Raw genomic sequence first — 20,063 nt, forward strand, 5'->3', positions numbered from 1 at the left:
AGACTCGCGTGTTCAGGTTTCGGCACGTTCATCCGCCGACATGCATGACGTCATTTTATTATCATAGCCGTGAGGGCGATGATTCCGCGATTCCGCGCATGCGCAGAAGTCCTCACATCGCTCGGTTGGAAAAGAAAAAAGAAAAAGAAGCAGAAAAAAGAGCAAAGCCTCTCCTGTCGTCACAGACTGGTGCAGCAGCAGCAGACGGTTCCCTTCACGGAGACAGGAGAAGTGCAGCAGCAGCAGCAGCAGCCTCCCCCCTCTCTCTCCCAGCATCTCCCCCAGCAGCGGAGCCGCGCAGCCCCGATAAGAGCGGAGCCCCAGCCCGGTCCCCCCTCCGGCCAAAACATGTCCGTGGGAAGTGACTTTGGAAACCCTTTAAGAAAATTCAAACTTGTCTTTCTGGGAGAGCAGAGTGGTAAGATGTGTTTTTTTTAATTGATGTAACCCCTGAAGTTTATTTTCGCTTTGCGTGGAGACTGAACTCGTTGCACCTGCTGGTGGAGTCAGCAGTCCTTAAACGCGTAGGCTACGGCGTAGGGTTACGCGGTGACGCGCCGGTTAGGGTGCGTCGCCGCGTACCCTACGCCGTAGCTACGCCGTAGGCTACGCGCGCCCTACGGCGTAGGCTCTGCGTTGGTTGAACGCAGGACAAGTGATGCTTCGAGATCTGATATGTAACATGTCAAAAGCTGCTTGTGTGGCTGTCTGTGATATATATTACATAACATCAGCTGCTAAATGAGACACATGCATGTGTGCATGTGAGGACCCTGTAGAGACTGATTCTGTGGGTGGTACAAGTTGTTGAGGACCGTCCGTGTGAGAGTGCAGACACACCCAGGTTCAGTGGCGATGAGATAACTTGTGTGTCTGCAGCCTCTCCAGCCCTGGTATTGTTCCAGTCCTGCCTGCCTAGCCCCACCAAGTTTGCCTTTTTTTTTTTTTTTGCACCACGACCTGCTTTTATTTATGAATGTGTTGACAGCTAGAATGTCAACATTTACACAAAGGGAAGCAAATGCACCTTGTGCAACTCTTAATCTGATTTATCTGGGGGATTCAATCTCAGCCCTCCATCCTCAGCTGTCCACACCCTCAGACCGTGAAACCGATTCTCCTTTTTCTGAGGAAACCTGAATTGTTTTTGGAGATATTGCAGCACGGTGGCTGGCCTGGGAGAGACACGATTTCAATCTCTGTAGATCTTGGTCTTTATAAGGATGGTCTGTTTTATGCCCCATTTCAGAGCTCTTGAGGAACCAAATGAACCACATTAGTCATGGCTCAGCCCTCCAGTAGCTCCTATTGATCACCCATTACGATTAAGTCATGCATTACCTCGATTTATGATTAATTTAAAAGGGTATTGCATGCGTATTACCTGAATAGTAAATTTATGTTTTATATTAGCTAGTTAAATTGTGGATCGTTACAGAACCCTAAAATGCTTTAACTTGAGTTAGAGTAATATAGAAAAGTGAATCCTGACGGCTGATGGGGTCTTGCAGCACGAGGGTTACAATAAGAGAAGCAATTACTTTAAAATGGGATTTCTGATAAACAGGAAGCATAGTGAATCAAACATTAGTATTGATGGTCTGGGTCCATCTTTTAGAAAATGGATCTGCAGGTTTTCTCTGTTTTGTTCAACAAAATATAAGGGACAGAAAAAAGGAGGATTCTGGTTATTGTTCTACAAATATCCCAAACATTTAGAGGATTGGAGAGTTACACAGTTACCGGTACTTAGTAAACAGCGAGCAACGTTGGTTGCATTCCTTATTGAAGCTAATTTGACTTCAGTTAAACGTTGAGTTAGTATTAAGTCTTTAAATGGGATGTTTCAGATTGCTTTCTGTGACCTCATTTTCATGCTGATCTCATCTCTAAATGAGAATAAATCAAATGCAGTGTGTGTATATAAACACACGTGAGGCTGTTGGCTGAATTCTACTCTTGGGCGAAGGGCGGTATTAATTGCCAGGTAACAAACCAGAAGGGACTCGGTTGCGCTACACAAACAAAGTATAATTTGATGTTCTGTATTCACCAGCTCACGGGGCTGTTCGAATGTTTTGATTTCAATAATTCAGGCTTAAATATCTAGAAGATGTTTGTAATGAGGTTGTAATCCTGGATTATTGATAAGGAATATTTATCATAACTGAATTATTTCATGTCAAAATCAAGATGGGCATTTGGTAATTAGATTCCTAAATGGTGCACCTGCCGCTGCGATGGGACAGATGCAGCATGTTGGCGGGTTGTCTGTCTCGTTCAGCCCAAAGCTCGGGGGAATTCTCTCACAAAGCCCAATCTTTAGTTCAGGATGAGTTCATTAAAATGTACTGTTAGCATGTGACACACAGTTTTAGCCACAACTTAATAAATCATATGGTAATGAGGATGATTAATTATGATCATAATTTTGTTGAAAAGGTCAAAGGTCAGCAGGGGGGGGGGGTGTCAGCATCTGGATTAACTAAGCAGATAGGTGAGAGCCCTGCATGCATAATTACTGCATGTATGATTATGTTTCAGCTGGTAACCAGTTATTAAACCTTAACTGATGCAGTGAGTAGCTTCTCATTTCTTTAATAACCTTGTCAGTAGACACATCCTGTGGTCGTGGAAAAGATGTTGATCTGTTTCATAAGAGGCAAATTATTGGCATTAAGCAAAGAAAACATCTAAGGAGATTGCTCAAATCACTAAAACTGGGTAAAGCCTAGGGCTGAACGATTTTGGAAAATAATCTAATTGGGATTTTTTTTTCTTCAACTAATGGATGATTTTATTAACTAACTACATTTAGTATGACATTTTCTTCCAAAGACTAGGCATCTTTGTTTTAAGTCTTGCATATTTTAATTTAGCCTGTAACCACAATATAATAATAATATAATAAATGCGTTTAGTAGAAAGTTTTAACCAGATTACTTCAACACCACAGATGTGCTACCTCAAAGACAAAGTTTACACTGACAAAACAATTAAGTTGTGCACAAAATATTACACAGTGACATTTAAGTATTTAAGATTTTCACAAATCAAATAATAAAAGACATTTAACGTGTCCCAGAGTTGATTTAATGATAGTTTGAGCGGTTTAAGTATTGTGTCTTCTGAACTGGTTCTGGTCTAAGGCCTGGTTCCTCTACGTCCATTAACGCAAATGCGATTCATCTTTTAGCCCTAGTTAAGACCTGTCCAACGCAATATTAAAAAACTGATAAGATAAAAAGATAGTGGGAAACCATCTTCGAAGAAGAAGTCTGGTCAGGAAACATTTTTGAAAGATTGTGAAACAGAAGTCACTTACAGTAAATGTTTGGTGAAATCAGATCATGAAAAAAACAACAGTAGAACTCATGGCTATGTTTAATAGTGAAAGGAAGAACATTTCCACACCCACCGTGTGAAGGGAACTCAAGGGACTGGGACTAAATGACCGTGTAGCCTCACGAAAACCACTTATCGATGAGGCTGATCAGGAAAAACAGGCTTCCATTTGCTAGGGAGCATAAAGATTAGACTGTGGAGCAATGAAGAGAGTCATGTGGTTCTGATGAGTCCAGATTTACCCAGAGCTCCAGGGTGATGGTGCATCAGGGTAGCCTACCGTCTACCCCACAAGCCTGTGGGGGCAGTGCTAGGATCTGGGGTTGCTGCAGTTGGTCGGGTCCAAGTCCAGCAACATTACGAGAAGGAATGGGCGATATTTTACCGTTCACGATATACCGTCAAAAAAATTCCCCACGGTAAGAATTTGTCATCTCGCGATAAAAAGGATAAACTCCCGTTGATGACATTTTTGTGTAACAAACATGGCGGAAGGCAGATCTGAGAGCGAGGAGCTCGCTGTTTAACGAGGCTCCAGCTCTGGAACTGGTTTGGATTTATAAAGAGAGACGAAGATTTCAATAGTATCTAATTTGTGGCATGGTCCAACCACAGTTTAATTTGCACATTTTATTTATATTAGAAGAGGTCATCCCTGATAGGATTTTATTTTCAGTGAACTTTTATTTATTTGTCCTGTTTCTTTATTTATCAGGTTGTATTTTTTTCTACTTTGTGATTTTATAAGCTAAGAAAACTTGAAGGACAATGGTACTTTTGCTGTTTGCACTGTTATCCCACTGTTTAAGCCGTACAGTTTGAATAAATGTTGAATCTGTTCTTACATTTCAAACTTGTTTCATTTGAGTCATTACAGTTTTGCAGTACAGGCGTACTAATTTAATTGGTTTTTAATAATTCAATTTAATTGGTGTAGTTTAGTAGCATTTAGTATCTTTTAGAGCAGTGTTTTGGGGGCTCCAAAGACTGAATGTGGTGATAGATTTATAGTTAAAAAGGGGGAGTTGAATTGGTATTTTTTCTATCGTCATTTTTATCGTTATCGGGATAAATGCCAGAAATTATTGTGATACATTTTTTAGTCCATACCGCCCATCCCTAATTATTAGCCCAAAGAATGAGGTCAGCTGACTACCTGAATGCACTGAATGACCAGGTTATTCAATCAATAGAGTTCTTGGAGTTCTTCCCTGATGGCACAGACATATCCCAAGATGACAATGCCAGGATTAATCAGGCTTGAATTGTGAAAAGGTGCTTCAGGAAGCATGAGGCATCATTTTCACACATGGATTCGCCACCGAATCCAGACCTTATCCCCACTGAGAATCTTTGGGATGTGCTGAAGAAGACTCGTAAATGAAAGTGTGGACATTGTAGAAGCTTATGAGAACGGTACCACAGCAAATGTGTGCCGTAATCAAAGCTAAAGGCGGCTCAACGAGATATTAGTGCGTGACTTGTTTTTGATCTGTGGACTCCTTCTGCTATTCAGTTCCTAACGAAGAGAAGGAGAGCTGAATATACACTGAAATTAAGTGGTTTTAAAAGAGGTCTATACCTGGGAGATGGTTCAAGTGTCTTTCGTTACAGCCGCTCGTTTCTCTTCATCATCCAGTTTTGAAGATGCCCTTACAGGATGTGTGTTCACCAGACAATCCCATTGACAGGAAAGCACTGATCAGGGCCTCTTACTGTGCGTGTTAATGCAGTGAAACATATTTTATGCCACACACAATTGCAGTGTTTTGCTCCCGTGATGCTTGATGAACTATTCACACATTCAGCATTTCCTATAATTACAGCTGACATTGTCTGCGTCAGGTAATTAAGGTAAGTGCTGTAAAGTTTTATCAGCAAGAGAAGCAGTTGGTTTTTTCCTAATATCCTCGGAGGATTGTATGGTTTGAGAAGAGGAGATGGTGCGGTTCTCTTCGTCCTGTGGCGTCTAAAAATGGCCTGAGCTTTTGAACTAACATCCTTGGAGACCCCGCTAGTGTTCGCCGTGAAGTCCCAGCCAATCTGGAGCACTCAAGTCCACGCTTGTTATCAGTGTGACGGTCCAGACAGTCTCCTGTCCTCGGTGGCGCTGTGTCTCTCTGACATGCCTGCGATGATTGGAGCCGGTGGCCGGGGCGGGTGTGAATCCAGTCAGCTCTACCGAGTCCCCTTTATTAATGCACACATGTGGACCGGAGTGTGTCGGGAATAACCGGGGCGTCGGCACAGAGGCTCCTCGCTCTCTCTCAGGGGATGCTTCTTATGTACGGGCGAGGTGTATGAAAGATGTGTCTAAAAAGGGAAACGTAGCACGATGTTCTGTTTTTCATGAAAAAATCAGTTAACATCAGAGAAGTGGGGGTTCGGGATTAAGTGGGTGGAAGCAGGTGGAATGTTAAATGAGCTGTCAGGAAGTCTCTCCTCCTGCATGCTTCTCCGGCTGTTTCCTGCACTCCCCGTACAAAGAGGGCCGGCTAAAGATTTCCTTAACAAAGCTGGAGGCTTTAAGCAGGCCTGCCGGCGCTTTCCAAGCCTCTGTGCCCACGCTCACGGTTAAAGTGGCGTTCTGCCAGTCCAGACCTCAAAGCCATTTACCCCCAAGTCTTTGTTACACCCCTGATTACTGATCAGCACTTATTGGGTCATAGATGATTTGTCATAAGCATGTTTTATATGGAGCAGTATTACATGGCACGTTATTAAAACCCAGTTATTTGCTGAATGCTTCACTTCAAACACATGGGGAGACTTTTGGCACAACTGATGCATTTCTGCCATGAGATTTTTTGCTCACTAAATCAAAATGCCATCTCCCATCTTTCAGGGCACAGACATTGCCTCTGCAAAAGCCAGTGCTGACTTCAAAATGGTGCTGAATCACCACAGCAATGAGGTTGTTAATGCATCAATCACTATGTCTAGAGGAAATGGCTTTCTGAGCAAATGAAACTGAGGCTTGGGTTTCGTTGGCAGCGAGCAGCTAACCTATACCACCGAGGCTCGGAAACCACAAACGCAGATGTAGATACTATTTGTTTTCATGCACATTTGTGTTGTTTGGTTTCTTGTACAGAAACTGCTCTGTAATAGATGAGTCCAAAACAAACACGCGGCACCAGAGACTAAGCCCCAGTTCTGTCTGAACTCCTAAGTTATGGTATCCTGTCAAGTTTTATTTGAAATGTTTCTAAGAGCTGCCGGGACTTGATAGGCGGGGAGCGCTCCTGTGCCCCCTCATCTTCAACCGTATGCCATATAAGAACCGTGCAAAGGTTTTTAATGAACTGCCATGATTTTAATCAGCCTTGTCCTGTCATCTTCCTGTCGTCACAAATGTTTGTGCTCCTTCAAACTCCACTGGAACATGTTTATAAAGCTAATTGCATGTCATTTCCTAGTGGTGCAAATATGTAACTCATGATTTATATTTAGATGGTTCTAACAGTATAATATAAGAGAAAAAGGTACCTGGCACTCTAATGAGGAGTGTTTTATAATCTATAAAACTTTCACTGGTGGGAGTCATATACCATTTTGTCCTAAAAGTAGATTAACTATTATTATAGAAATCTCCACCTCCAAGAAATCATTTCATACTCAACTTTCTTTACTTTCTTTATTGCTTGCAGTTTGGGCTAAAATATAAAGAAAAAGGAAGCCCATCACCTCAAGTCAGAGGTCCATTTCCTTTTATCTTAAAAGGAAAAGACCTTCATTTAACTCCAGATGCCTGGTCATGGATCTTAATAGAGGTAAAGCAAGATGACCATGAACCTCTCCTGCCTTGGACCCTGAGATAAATATGTTTACCATTCCTTCACATTTTTCTCCTGAAAGTAGTTTATTTGCTGCAGACAACACAGTTATTTGTTTGTTTTTGCAATGGTATTAGCAGCAAGACTGAAATATGTCCAAGAAAATTCAGGTAACGCACCAGTTCCTGTTTTTTCCATGCTGAGTGGAAGTACAGCATTTTTGGGGGCATATTCTTAATGAGAAAGCACTTCTTCCCTATTAATATGCAGTTCTTAAAAGTGCATGAGGATGTAATATTAGGTTGTTCATTCATTCATTTTCTATTCCTCTTTTACCCCGTATCATTGTAGGAATATTCAGACCAGGAACCTTGCTCTGATGCAACAGTTCTACCTACCACATGTAGGGCTGGGGATCGATTCAAATGTCAAGAATCGATTCGATTCCGATTCTTAAGATTCAGAATCGATTATCAAGATTTGATTCGATCCGATTCGATTCGATTCCGATATTGATTGGGTTAGTGTTATTATAACTGTTTTTTGAGCTGTTGCATGAATGATATGACTGTAGTTATGCAAAATATTACTACTAGTATTATATTGATATTAAACAGCAAGTATTGGCAGCTAATGATGCTGTAAGGACCAATCAGCTCCCAGAATGCTGATTTGGTGTTTAGAATTTTTTGCAAATGTAAGCCCAAGACAGTATGTAAAGTAATGAAATATAGACAATTTATGCAATTATAACCTAACATTTTAATGTTTCAATACCTTTAAACCTATTTAAAGGCAAAAACATGGCACCAGTTATTCTCGTGTCCAACAAAACACTCCTTTTTTGGGGATGAACAAAAAAATAACCAAAAGTTGTAATGTAATGATGAAAAAAAAAATAAATAAATAAATAAAAGGAAAAAAAAAATTGATCTTTAGACATATGAATTGATTTTTAGGAATTAATATGAGAATCGATTTAGAATTGGGAAATCGATTTTTTCAACACAGGCTTACTACCACACCACCTTACAGAAATGCCATTCATAATGATCTATACTCGCTTCCTATTATTCAGTCGCAGCGGCCTGCTGGAGCCAGGTTGCCAGGCATAAACACTTAGACAAACAACCACACACGCTCACACTTTCTCCTAGGGCCTATTTGGACTCACCAATTAGCCTAAAATGCAATATTTCTTTTCCTGTGGGAGGAAACCTGAGTATCCAGAAGAAACCTGAACAAGCATTGTGGGGAAAAAAAGGAAAAACTCCACAAAGAGACATCGGTGCTCGTCACCGAGCAACCATGCTCCCTATAAGAAACTAATCTGCCAAAATTATAGAAAAAAATACAGATGTAGTCTATTTCTCAGGCTGTTTGACTGTCACCTGATGTGACAAGCTGCTGAGAGCAGGAGCATGTTCACAGCTGCCTAGATGTTGCACCACATTAGTTTAGAATATGTTCAACTAAGGATCCTCCTGAATTATAGGATTAAAACATGCCTCACCCTAAATGTTTTCATCACAATTGTAATGAGGTTTTTCAAACCCTTTTCCCATACAACATCTAAACCACAGTGTGCTACTTGCACAACAAGAGGGGATTTTGGTTTGACTGGGAATGTAAAGCCTTCGGGGCGTGACGTATGAAACAAGGGACTGACTTTGTGGTTGGCTCAGCACAAACAAACTAGATGTTGCTCTCAGTTTTCATAGCATCTCTCTCTTCTTTTTTTAATGACATTGTGCATCTGTCACGATGTGCTCTCAGACTGAACAGCAAAGAGCTAAGCAGTGGATAGTCGGCGGATCTTCAGCTCGCAGTGATTTGCTTGAATGACTGAAGGGAGTCAGTCAGACTTGAATGAGTTCAGGCAGTTTCCCCGAGCATCTGAGATCTAGTTGTCTTCTCGTGCCAGAAGCTAACCGGTCATCTCTTTAACTTCAAATCTAACAGCATCTTCCCGGCAAGTGTTTTTCCTCCCTGAGTTATCTGTGTTGGGGGAAGCTGCTCTCTGACAGCTTTGATCTGTCATCGATCGGCTCAGCTGCCCGGTATTGACCGGCTGAGCTTGTTGCATTGTCTACGGTTTCAGGGCAAGAATGATTGTTTTATCAACCTGGCACGCTGCACGTTTGCAGAAACTAAACATCGGGACCTTTTTTTTACCTATTTTACAGCCAGTCAAGACATGTTGGTCTGTGGATGTACCTGCACCTGTGCTACTGTTGGATCCACCAGTCCCTTATCATGGACGTAATATTCATAACAATACAGATATTAGCTTATTGGCCTGTTTCACAAAATGGGAAGTGAGACTGAAGTTAGGAAAAACTGTTTCCAGTTGTACTGCTATGCGATTTATGTTTTTGGGGGTTATTTTTGCTTGTTTTACAGGACTCTGAACATCTTGTTCTTACAGGTTACCAATTCATCTGTCTGTGGGTACTTTGATAGATACATTTTCTATTGTGGTCTAAATTTAACAATTGCTGGATAAAATTAAATACAAAATTAAAATAGGAGAAAGTGGGTTGCAAAGTACTGACAGTACCAATGGGTTTTTACAGGGTTTGTACGGGTGCTCGAAATACTTAAAATACTTCACACTTAGGTTGTGTCATATTTTCAGGGTTAAGAAAATGCTTGACATCGTAACCATTTCTGCCCCAAGAATGAGAGGAGAAATAAAATAGCTAGGGGCGCCAAAATTGATCTGCTGGTCTGTTTTCACGTGTGAGCGCTTCAGCGAAGACGCAGAGCAGGATGACAACGCCGTTGTTTCAAGCCAAATGGGCACCGATACTGGACCAAATAAAAGGTCCAAATCCAGCAGCAGCAGAAAGGACATGCAGCTTTTCAGACCGGGCTGAAAGGTCACTCCTCAATAATCAGTGAAATGTGCACGAGATGCACGAGTGGCAGTGTTGCTTTACGAGGTTTGGCATTTTACTTGTGGATAATGACAAAATAAATCTTTATAATCATCATGAGATGGGAATTCACTGGATTTATGTTGTAATTTTTAATCTGGACCTACAGTACAGTTTTCCATAAAACTTTATTTGCAAACTCAGTTTGCAGAATATTTCTCCACTAAAGTACAAATGAGAGTTTACCATCTGGTCTTGTTTTACTATACTTCAGATTATGTGTAATTATTCTAGTAATCGCATTATTCCCATATTAAACTCTAATAAGTACAAAAACCTGCCAGGCTGGATTCCTCATTGTGAGAAAATGATTTGGTGATTACAAAGGACAGTCTTAATATTAAGTGTATCTATTTTCCTTCATTTTTTAACTTTCTGCTATTAGAAAAGAAAATTTTGGTTCTTTACATCATATTGCTTTTTAATGTGATGAGTGAAATATTTGTTTTGATCACATACATTCAACTAAATGTGTAATTTTGTGCAGCTCTAGTAAAGCGCTTGTCAAGATTTAAGACGGACTTTGAAAGTGTTTGAGAAGTGTATGAACCCTATAGTTGAGCACTTATTTAACCCGTAAGAACCCAGACCCATTTGTACTTGAAGATAAAACATGGGGTGCATAACACAGTCAAAGTGGACTGGATGTGTCATTTAAAGGCAAATTACGGGTTGAAATCAATTTAAAATTGATTAAAGTAAAAACTGCTTGAACACAAAGTGTGATTACAAAATGAATCATAATTGCTTTGTACAACAAAACAGAAAGTTCAGCAGGTTAAGTAAAGCTGCATGAGTCTTTTTTTTCTTTCTTTTCTAGGTCAGTCCTTGAAATCTGTCAACATAGCCTAGTTATTAAGCCATAAAAAGAAATGTGTGCAAGCTTCTGGTTTCATGACTGCGCTGTGTTGCTCACTTGGTTCCCCGGGACCCGGAAGTGTTGCAGGCGCCTCGCTTGCACAAGCAAAGCAAGAGCAGGCTCTGCACCCAAAAAAGAGGAAGCATTTGATTTGGAAGCCTCAAAATTCATACATGCTGGATAAGATGTATAAATTGGTAATAGATAATACCATCCTTTTTAATATGGTGAAACAAAATATGTAAGTAACTTTCCTGTTAGCATGCATTTTTAATCTTTAATCTTTGAGCTGCACTGCAGTGTGGAGCCTCAGAGTACCTAAAAACGCGTCAAACTTGCTTGTTCAAGGCTGGAAGTCAAATACTTTCAAAGCCTGGCCTTGCTGCATTCAAGAAAACTGTCAGAAATTACACATAATGTCAAGGATGAATAGGATCCAAATATGAGAGTAGAAGGGGGGACAATCACGGCACAACAGACCCTGAACCCAGCTCCAGTCCTCCTAATCAAATAAAACAGGGACCTCAATGTGCATCTGATGCTTCTGCTGCAGCACATTTCTGTTAAGTGATACCAGTCATAGCGCTGACGGGTTCATACGCGCGATGCACAGATGAGTGGGTGTGTTCTCACAGGCTCATGGGAAAGCGCAGCCTCACTTATGAACTGTGCGCAGAACAAAGCAAATCTGTCTGCTGCCCATGCAGCGATGTGGAGAAGCTGTCTGATTCAGTTCCGCCTGCCTGCGAGGCGGTATCTGACGGTGCAGGTTTACAAAGGGCAGGAATAAAATAATGAGTGTTGGAGCTGCTTTAATACAAAAGTGTTACTCACTATTCAGCTGGAGAAACAGTTTTTTTCCACTCTGTTCTTTCTGAATTGTGTACCTTTTAGTAATGGATCTCGTATAATGTGGGATCTTTTGAATCATAAATGATAATCCCTGTTGCTTCGTGAATAAAATCCGTGCTGTGGAGGACGGCTGTCATTTACACAGCTTGGGGCGTGACACTTGGCTGAGTTCAGCAGGGCTGCTTGGGGTGTTACCCTTCCTGCAGCTCCCAGGTTCAGACCTCATGTGGCTGCTCAAACCTGCCTCAGATCAACGGGATTTTCTTCTCTTCTCTCTGAAATGGTGGCTCTTTCTGATTTTTTGGGAGTATGCTCTTGTTAATAATACAACTCTTGAATATTTAACGAGGTAGATGTGACTGTAACATGTTTTTGTCTCGTTGGTGTAAGCAACAAGCAAACAGTGCTGTGGGGATTTACGGAGCGGAGGCACGCTGAATATTCATCTCTCCGGTTTAACATAGGAGCTACTGTTTGATCTAACTCGGTGGGCAAGGAAATGAATCACTAGCGGATGACTTGCAGAGAAACAGGTGGCAGATGCTGTGGGATGGCAGCAGAGCAGTGCCAGTCTGATGCTTGTAATGCTTATAGTGTTTGTAATTTCTGTGTTTTCAGGGACAGCTATTCTTAGTAACATTACATTGGTTTTCTTGTCATTTCTGTCATCTGCAGCCTTTTGATGGAGCTCTTCCTGTCCTGGTTCTTCTTTGTCTTTGTTATCTTTGTTTTCTTTGGAAAATGAAACACGGTAATACAGTATTTCGTAGAAGAACATCAGTCTAGAGTCAGCATTTGTTTTTCCCGGCTCAGTATTTAAAGTTTTTTTTTTTTTTTTAGAGTCTGTTGGTCTGATACCAATGTAAATGTCCATCCATCCATCGCTCAGTCATTATACTGGATTATCTCGTTAGTTATATATAACACAGATGAGTTGGTCGTAAGACATTTAGAAAAATTCAAGCCTTAAAGAAGATTAATAGGATGGCTTTGTTGTGGTTTTTTTGGGTGCCAGTTTGAGAAGGCAGCAGGTAAACTCAGAGCCACAGTTTCCTTTAATTAGTTCAGAACTCAAGGTTTTAACTAAATTAAAACTGAGACTAGTTAAAACAGGTACGGTAATCATACACTGATTGAATTTAATTAATTTAATTTCTTTTGTATTTTTAGGCACTATTTATGGGTTCTGGCTGTTTTCTAAGATCAAGAAAAAGGACCAGGAACTCTCCAGTGGGATTCCTATTTTGCCTTGTTTCCAGTTGCTTTATAACTTAGAGATTGATTGTTGTTTGGGAAGTTAATGTCTTAAGTGTAGAAAAAATAAAACAAAAAAAGCCCAGGTTGATGCAGTTTAAATTGGGAATTGTGTCTGTGAGTATATTAATGATGCACATACTTACACATAGGGATTCATGTTTCTAGTTTCTTTAAAGGTTCTGAGCATTAAATGTCAATTTATGGTGATTCATTTGATTCATATTTGCTTGAAGAACTACATTGTCTGAAATGTGCCCAAAATTTGCCATACGCTTCAACAATGTTGTGAAGGATCATCTTTAGCTTGGATTTTGGTGTTGATTTGTTATGGTTTTGTTTAGATAAGGTTATGCGATGTCACAGCAGTTGCACTAATTTCTGGTTGCATGAGGTTCTAGTGTGCTTCATGGGAGAATCAGACCAATAGACAATTATTCTGTCAAGATATTAAAATGTAAGAATTGACAGAAAATCTGGTCATTCAATCCATTCAGCTGACCTAATTTTTTTGAGTTTATAAATTTAATCCTAATTTATGCTTCTCCGTCTAATTGATGGCGTGGTGACGCAGAGCCTCCCCACCGATGTAAACCACCTAGTGGACCCTAGTGGTCGGGGGTGTAATTACAGAGCGATGTAAACACAGAAGTATAAAGACCAGCGACGGTGTAGGTGACGTAGTCGGCTCAACTGGGTTGCTGCAATGGAAAAGCATAAATATAATTAAAATTATACTTGACCTACTGAAGAAACCCCAGATCATCACATCACCATCATGCTTGCAAGAAAGACACAAGGTATGATTGGTGCATTAGGGCTGGGCGATTATACGATCTCGATTTGTGATCGCGATCAAATTAAGTTCGATCACGGTGATCAGCTGTGGGTCTACTTTCTCGATCACGTGCAAAACATGCTGCAGCAAAGTGCACGACAACCAATCACTACCCGCTTTCCTGGCACCGCGCTGTCTGCATTAATTGATCATGCATGACATGCCGCGGCAAGTTGCATGACCATAGGCAGTAAAGTAGTCACATCTGCCTCGTGTAATAACTGCTCGGGGGTCATGTTCTGGGTATGGGTCTCTGTAAAGCGTCTAGAGACAACTCTGTTGTATTAGACGCTATATAAATAAAATTGAATGAATGAATGAATGAATGAATGCCTCCCCTGCACTGGTGGGAGCAAGCGTGACCAGAGAGAATAAAACTACAAGACAACAACCGCAGGCTAGCGTTAGCTTAGCTTCGAGCCGACCGGGACTCACGGTTAGCGGTTATTTATTTATTTATTTCGCCGGACAACTTCTTCCGAGCGTACAGGAGGAGGGTGTGATGGATTCACAAAATGCCCTTCGTGATGGATGTATTGTGTATTCGAACCGCACTCATTAAAGTTGTGATTCGCTCTGCTTGTACCAGAAATTACTCATCACCGCCGACTTCAGAAACTCCGCGGCCCCGACATGGGTGTGTGTGTGCGTGCGTGCGTGTGTGCGCGCTCAGCGGAGTGATTGTGTCGGAGCGCGGAGGCAACAAGCAGAGCTCAGCATGATGACGCCTTAGGCTCTGCGTTGGTGTAACGCTGGACCATAAATCAGCCTTAAGTCCCTATAGGCTAATACTGTGAAAAATAACCTCTCATAATAGCGGTACTACAGTTAATAAATGTAATAAAACTGCCGTTTCTGCTGGCTACTGAGTCCTGTAAGTGGCGAGTGAGTTTTAACTCCTTAATTACCAACCAGCGTCAGAGTCACGCACAGTAAACAATCTGATGTTAGAGAGCCACCTGTTGGTCAATTTAAGCAACCGCATCGCCAGCTGCTTGACAGTGGCTCAACTCATATTAGTTTACTGTTTTTGTTTTTAATAATGTCATTGCAATTTTATCTATGCAATTGTGAAAAAAATGGCAAAATAAATGAAAAACTGTGAACAACTGCATTCCGTAGGCTATTCAGTACTCAGTATTCAGCCAAGTCTTTAAATTTTATTCCGCTTCAGTTTCGGCCTCAAATTTTCATTTTGGTGCATCCCTAGTTTTTTCGGTGGAACCACTGGTAGCATTCTGGATTCTTGTTAAAACATGCTATTTGCTTTATTTGTTAATAAAAAAACAACTAATCTCTGGTTTCTTTCTATTTTATTCCAGAAGGGAGGGGGGATCTTCTGATTTAAAAAAATCGTGATTAAAAATCGAGATCATTCAATATGGGAAAAAAAATCGTGATCACTTTTTTTGCCATATCGCCCAGCCCTATGGTGCATCTCTTCATCTTTTGCTCTTTTTACTTTGTATTAATGTTTCCTTCACTCAGGAATGTGGACTCATCGGACCACATGACCTTTTTCCGTCCCTTCACGATCTAGTCTTTATTCTTGATAGTAAATTGCAGCAGCTTTTCTTCCCGCCTCCAATTAGCCTCATTGATTAATGCTTTTCTCCAGGCTGCACAGCTGCGTCGTCCCAGTGGCTTGAAGTCTCTTTGCAGTGCATGTGTGAAAAAGCTCTTACTTTGACTTTTAAACATTGCTCTGAGTTCTGCTGCTGATGTTCTTTGATTAGATTTCACCCAACCTGTAGCAGATTTTTAGCTTTTAAGTTGAGGGTTTGATCTTTTAGTCCAGGCCACTTTCATTAGTTTGTTGAACCACAATTCAAAAGCATTTCTCATTAGTCGATGTTCAGCAATTTATGTTTTATTACTTTAGTCATTTTGAAGGTAATTCTGTGACCATTGTGGATTTTTCTCTCTTTAATGGTATAAATGTCTCCGGATGGATGGATGTATACTTGTTTTTACCTGAGTTTATTTGATATGGAGCATATTTAGTGATGACATTTAAAATGAGTTTGGTTTGGACGTGTGCTTGTCACGGGGTTCTTGCCAGACACAGAAGGAACAACCAGGTGTAGCCAAAATCTGTGGTGATGCTGCGTTTATTGCCGGCCTCCCAAAGTGCACGATGGAAAATGACCAAACCAACAAACAAACAAACAAACAAAAAACTGTTATTAAGATAAGTGAAGGAAAAAAACAAGCAATCAATAAAGACTTCCTCAATAATTCAGAATACAAAATATTCTCATCTACAATCGTCTGCATCTCTATTGTCAATACCTGCTGTACTCGTCGTTATCCTAAAAAAGACTCGACAGCACCAGGTCACCTTCTTTTGACCACTAAGCTCCTCCTACTGCGGCTGACATTTCAATTAACAATAAATCCATCTTTTATCCATAATTAAATACTTTATCTTCTCAATGACTTTTACTAAATAATACAATATTTCACACACGACATCAGTTATATCATGAAATATTCAAAGCATAATTAAATAAATAAAAATCATATGCAGCTTACATGACAGAACCTTTCCGAGTGAATCAAGATCCGTTCCCCTGAATGAAGTGATATGTAAATGTATGTTTTATTACACTATAGCGCGACATAGGGCTGGGCGATTTTGGACAAAAATAAAATCCAGATTTTTTTCTCTGAAAACCCGATTTTCAATTTCAATTTTTTTGGTAAAACTACAAAGACAATGGAATAAATTTTTTCAAATATTTTATCTTTATTTTTAAAGAAAAATAGCAAACAAATTTCCCTATTGGGAATGAAGTGAAAAGATACTGTAAATCCTCCTTGAGTTTAGTAAAGTGACAACATTTACAATTTTCTTCACCAAACAAAGATGACTAGACGAGCTCTGTCTGTAATGCAGCCAGCTGCAAAAAAGGAAAATCCATTTTCCGATTTTCCTTTTTTTAACATCGTCTTGATTAATAAATCCGATTTAGATTTAAAATCGATTAATCCCACAGTCCTAGCGTGACGTGGATGGATGAGTTCCAGTTTACCCAGACATCAGGGTGTGTGTGTGTGTGTGTGTGTGTGTGTATGTGTGTGTGTGTATGTGTGTGTATGTGTATACACTAGTGATGGTCTTACTCTATCACATCGCTGTGCAAATGTCGATAGTCTTACTTTTTTTTTTTTAGATTTTTTTGGGCTCTAGTGGCCCTTCATTGGAGATGCAGACCGGAAAGGGGTAGAGAGAGAGAACGGGGGAGACACGCAGCAAAGGTGCGCAGGCCGGGACTTGAACCTGCAACCGCTGCAGGAGGAGGACTGTAGCCTCAGCATATGAGCCGCTGCTTAACCCACTGCGCCACCGAGCGGCCCGATAGTCTTACCTTTTAATGACTTGCAGCGCTAAATATAAACTCATTCTGAGTTTAGCAGTTTAATAAACTCCTGTATTAGCATTGAGTTGTGATACAAAGTATTTCCACTGTCATAGTTATTGATCAAAACAAAGTCTTACAACATTGTTTCCACTGGGATCCTTTGGTCAGTATTAGTCCAGTATATCTGATGTGCCGTCATGAATGCCTGGCCACAACCAGGGACGGTGAGTAATTATTTATTCACATCGTGCAATTAATTTTACAAATACGGTTCCAACTCATACCATTTACTTATAAACTCTGTATATTATCAGTTAGCTAATACACTTTTTCAATCCACAGTTAATCATTTGAAAGCAGTGTTTAATCTAAACACATTTTTTTTAATCTTCTCTAACAATGAGAGTTTCTGAAATAAATATATAAATGGAAGGCTGGAAGTGAAATAAGTGGCCTGTTTGTTTCTGAAGGGTTTCTGTTCTTATCACCATCAGCTGCCCTCTGCCTTCTTAAAATTAGATCTAATTCAAACATTAAAACGTCATGTTGGCTTTGCCGCAGCTCTCTGACCTTAAACAGAAGACTTTTGCTTCTTTCACAGCAGCATATATATCTGCATTTATGTCATGTCTGAGATATCGTGTTCTTAGTGTGTATTTTATTTTATTTTTTGTCTGATATGTTGCTTCTTTTAGTAAAGTCAAATGTCTCATTAGGCTGCATTAAAGCTTCTGCTTAAAATATGTAGAGAGGAGATTCAGCCTTTGTTGAATTTGAAAGTAAATGGAAGTATTTTTTTATTTGTGTAGCGTCTTTTTTCCTCCCGCAGTCCATGAAGCATACAATGCAAAATCAATCAATACTCCACAGATTCCTTATACTATCGCAGTAAGTGGAAATCTCATGTTTTTGTTGTTTGATCCAGTTTGTCTGCATGTGTTCTTGTCTTCTTGCGTTTTTGTGAAACGTCGTCATCTGTAGCTGAATTTCTGTTCTGATTCTCAAGAATCTGAGCAGGAACAGGAAAAAAGCATCCGGTGGAGGCTTGTGTAGACTTGAGACGGCAGCACATCCCAGAATGCACTTTGCACCAACAAGCAAAAGTAAAAGAAGAAGAAGAGACAGGGGTAAATATAAAGATATAACTTTATTTTTGTTAGACAGAATGTAGTTTTAAGATGATTTCATGCACATTCGAGGCAGAACTCTGCTGTACTGTATGTATGTATATACAGAGAACAGATACAATTGTAAATGGCAACCAAAAATCCTTTTTTTTTTGTTTGTTTGTTTTTCTGGGACTTCTTCACAATGTTCACTCTCTTCTCTCCTCACTGAGGGGGTTTTTACTCCTGGTGGCAACATCTAGAAATAGTGATTTTGAAGCCAGATAAAGCAGACCAGCTTGTATGTACTTCCAAAAACTTTTACCTTCTAGTCTAGGATGGGTCTTTAGCCTTGTCGCTCACTATTTCTTCAGTATTATGCTGCACTTTTTTATATAAACCATGCATATTGATTTATTTGAACTATTTAATTATTTAGGTTTGTGTAAAGGTATCCTTTGTGGGCATTCATGACACCTTTCCTGTTGTTTTCATATAATTCATATCGGTATCGGACTTACATTGTATTGACCAAAATTAAGAAATATATTGTGGTGTAAATTTTGGCCACATTGTCCAGTCCTAGTTTTCTGTGTACTGACGAGAGGGGAGGCATGAAAAGTATTAAGAGAAGTGTTAGAACCAGAACAACCAGCCAAATGTTATGGTGGGAAGGTTTCTAACATTCTCCACATTGTTGCATCCTGCTACAGGTGGGAAAACCTACCTGTCAGTGACCAGCACTTAAGGCATGCGTACGACAGCCCGGTGGAGGAACAATGTGTTTGGATTGTCTCTCTTGTCAACCATGGAAAACATACACAGTGACAGATTTCAACCTAATTTTCTTGAAGACGAGCCATCTCCGAGCTGCATAATCATTTATCTCTCTCTGCAACTTTGAAACAACAAGCACACGAGGAGCATCTGCAGTTTAAGATGCCAAAATAAACATGCCGCCTGTAACAGTTGGGATACAGAGCAAGTTAATTATTTTGTGGAAAAAAAATTTGTTCAGTTACGTACCGTAGACTTCTTTCTAGTGAGACTCAAAACCATGTATAAGTTTTTGGAGGTTGTTAAAACTCTGTCTGAAGTCTGAAGTTGGTCAATTGCTTCTAAATGATTGACTTTTGGTGGAGCCACATTATGAGAAAGTGGTATATGCAATATTTTGTTGTAACCTCTTGAATGAAAGTTGAAAGCATCACATCACATCTTGAAAGCTTTATTTCTAAACTGGAGGTTTTCACATCAGTGAAATGGGTTTTTGCCCAAATACTTGTATATCCTGCTAGAAATAATACACTTTATGAAGACGTATCCTTTGCTGTTTCATTAGTTTTGCAGTTAAGTGCGAAGGCCCTATTGTATCTGTAGAAATTCTTTCTTTTTTCTTCTTTATTTTTCGACGAAAGGAGGGCCTTTTTGCCCCCCTAAACGTGCCCCAAAAGTCACCAAATTTTGCACACTGGCGAAAAATTTGATATTTAATGGTTTGCATTAATGGGCGTGGCTTTGGTCTGGGTCTCCTTGTGTCCTCCAGCTATTCCTCCAGAGCCTTTAGTCTGTCCAGCAGGCTCTCCTCGGACACCCTCCTCTCCTCCTCCTGCTTCTGGAGATCCTCCTCCAGGGCCTTTATGGTTTCAGAGATGCAGGACTTTTCTCTCTCCCAGAGCTGCATCTCTCCTTCCAGGACCTCCTGGGCTTCCAGCACGTGGTTCTTCAT

At 40.3% G+C, this 20,063-nt stretch overlaps 1 protein-coding gene across 2 annotated transcripts in view; it reads left to right on the top strand.

The window, feature by feature from the left end:
- The first annotated feature begins 121 nt into the window (after positions 1–121).
- Positions 122–20,063, top strand: part of rab6ba (RAB6B, member RAS oncogene family a) — a 67,341-nt gene continuing 47,399 nt past the window's right edge. For both annotated transcript variants that reach the window (XM_061737580.1, XM_061737581.1), the window contains exon 1: positions 122–418. In XM_061737580.1, coding sequence (XP_061593564.1) covers positions 349–418 — 70 coding nt within the window. In that variant the 5' untranslated portion in view covers positions 122–348. The remainder of the gene's footprint in view (positions 419–20,063) is intronic.

The sequence above is a fragment of the Cololabis saira genome, chromosome 13, assembly GCF_033807715.1.
Source record: "Cololabis saira isolate AMF1-May2022 chromosome 13, fColSai1.1, whole genome shotgun sequence".
Lineage (NCBI taxonomy): Eukaryota > Metazoa > Chordata > Actinopteri > Beloniformes > Belonidae > Cololabis > Cololabis saira.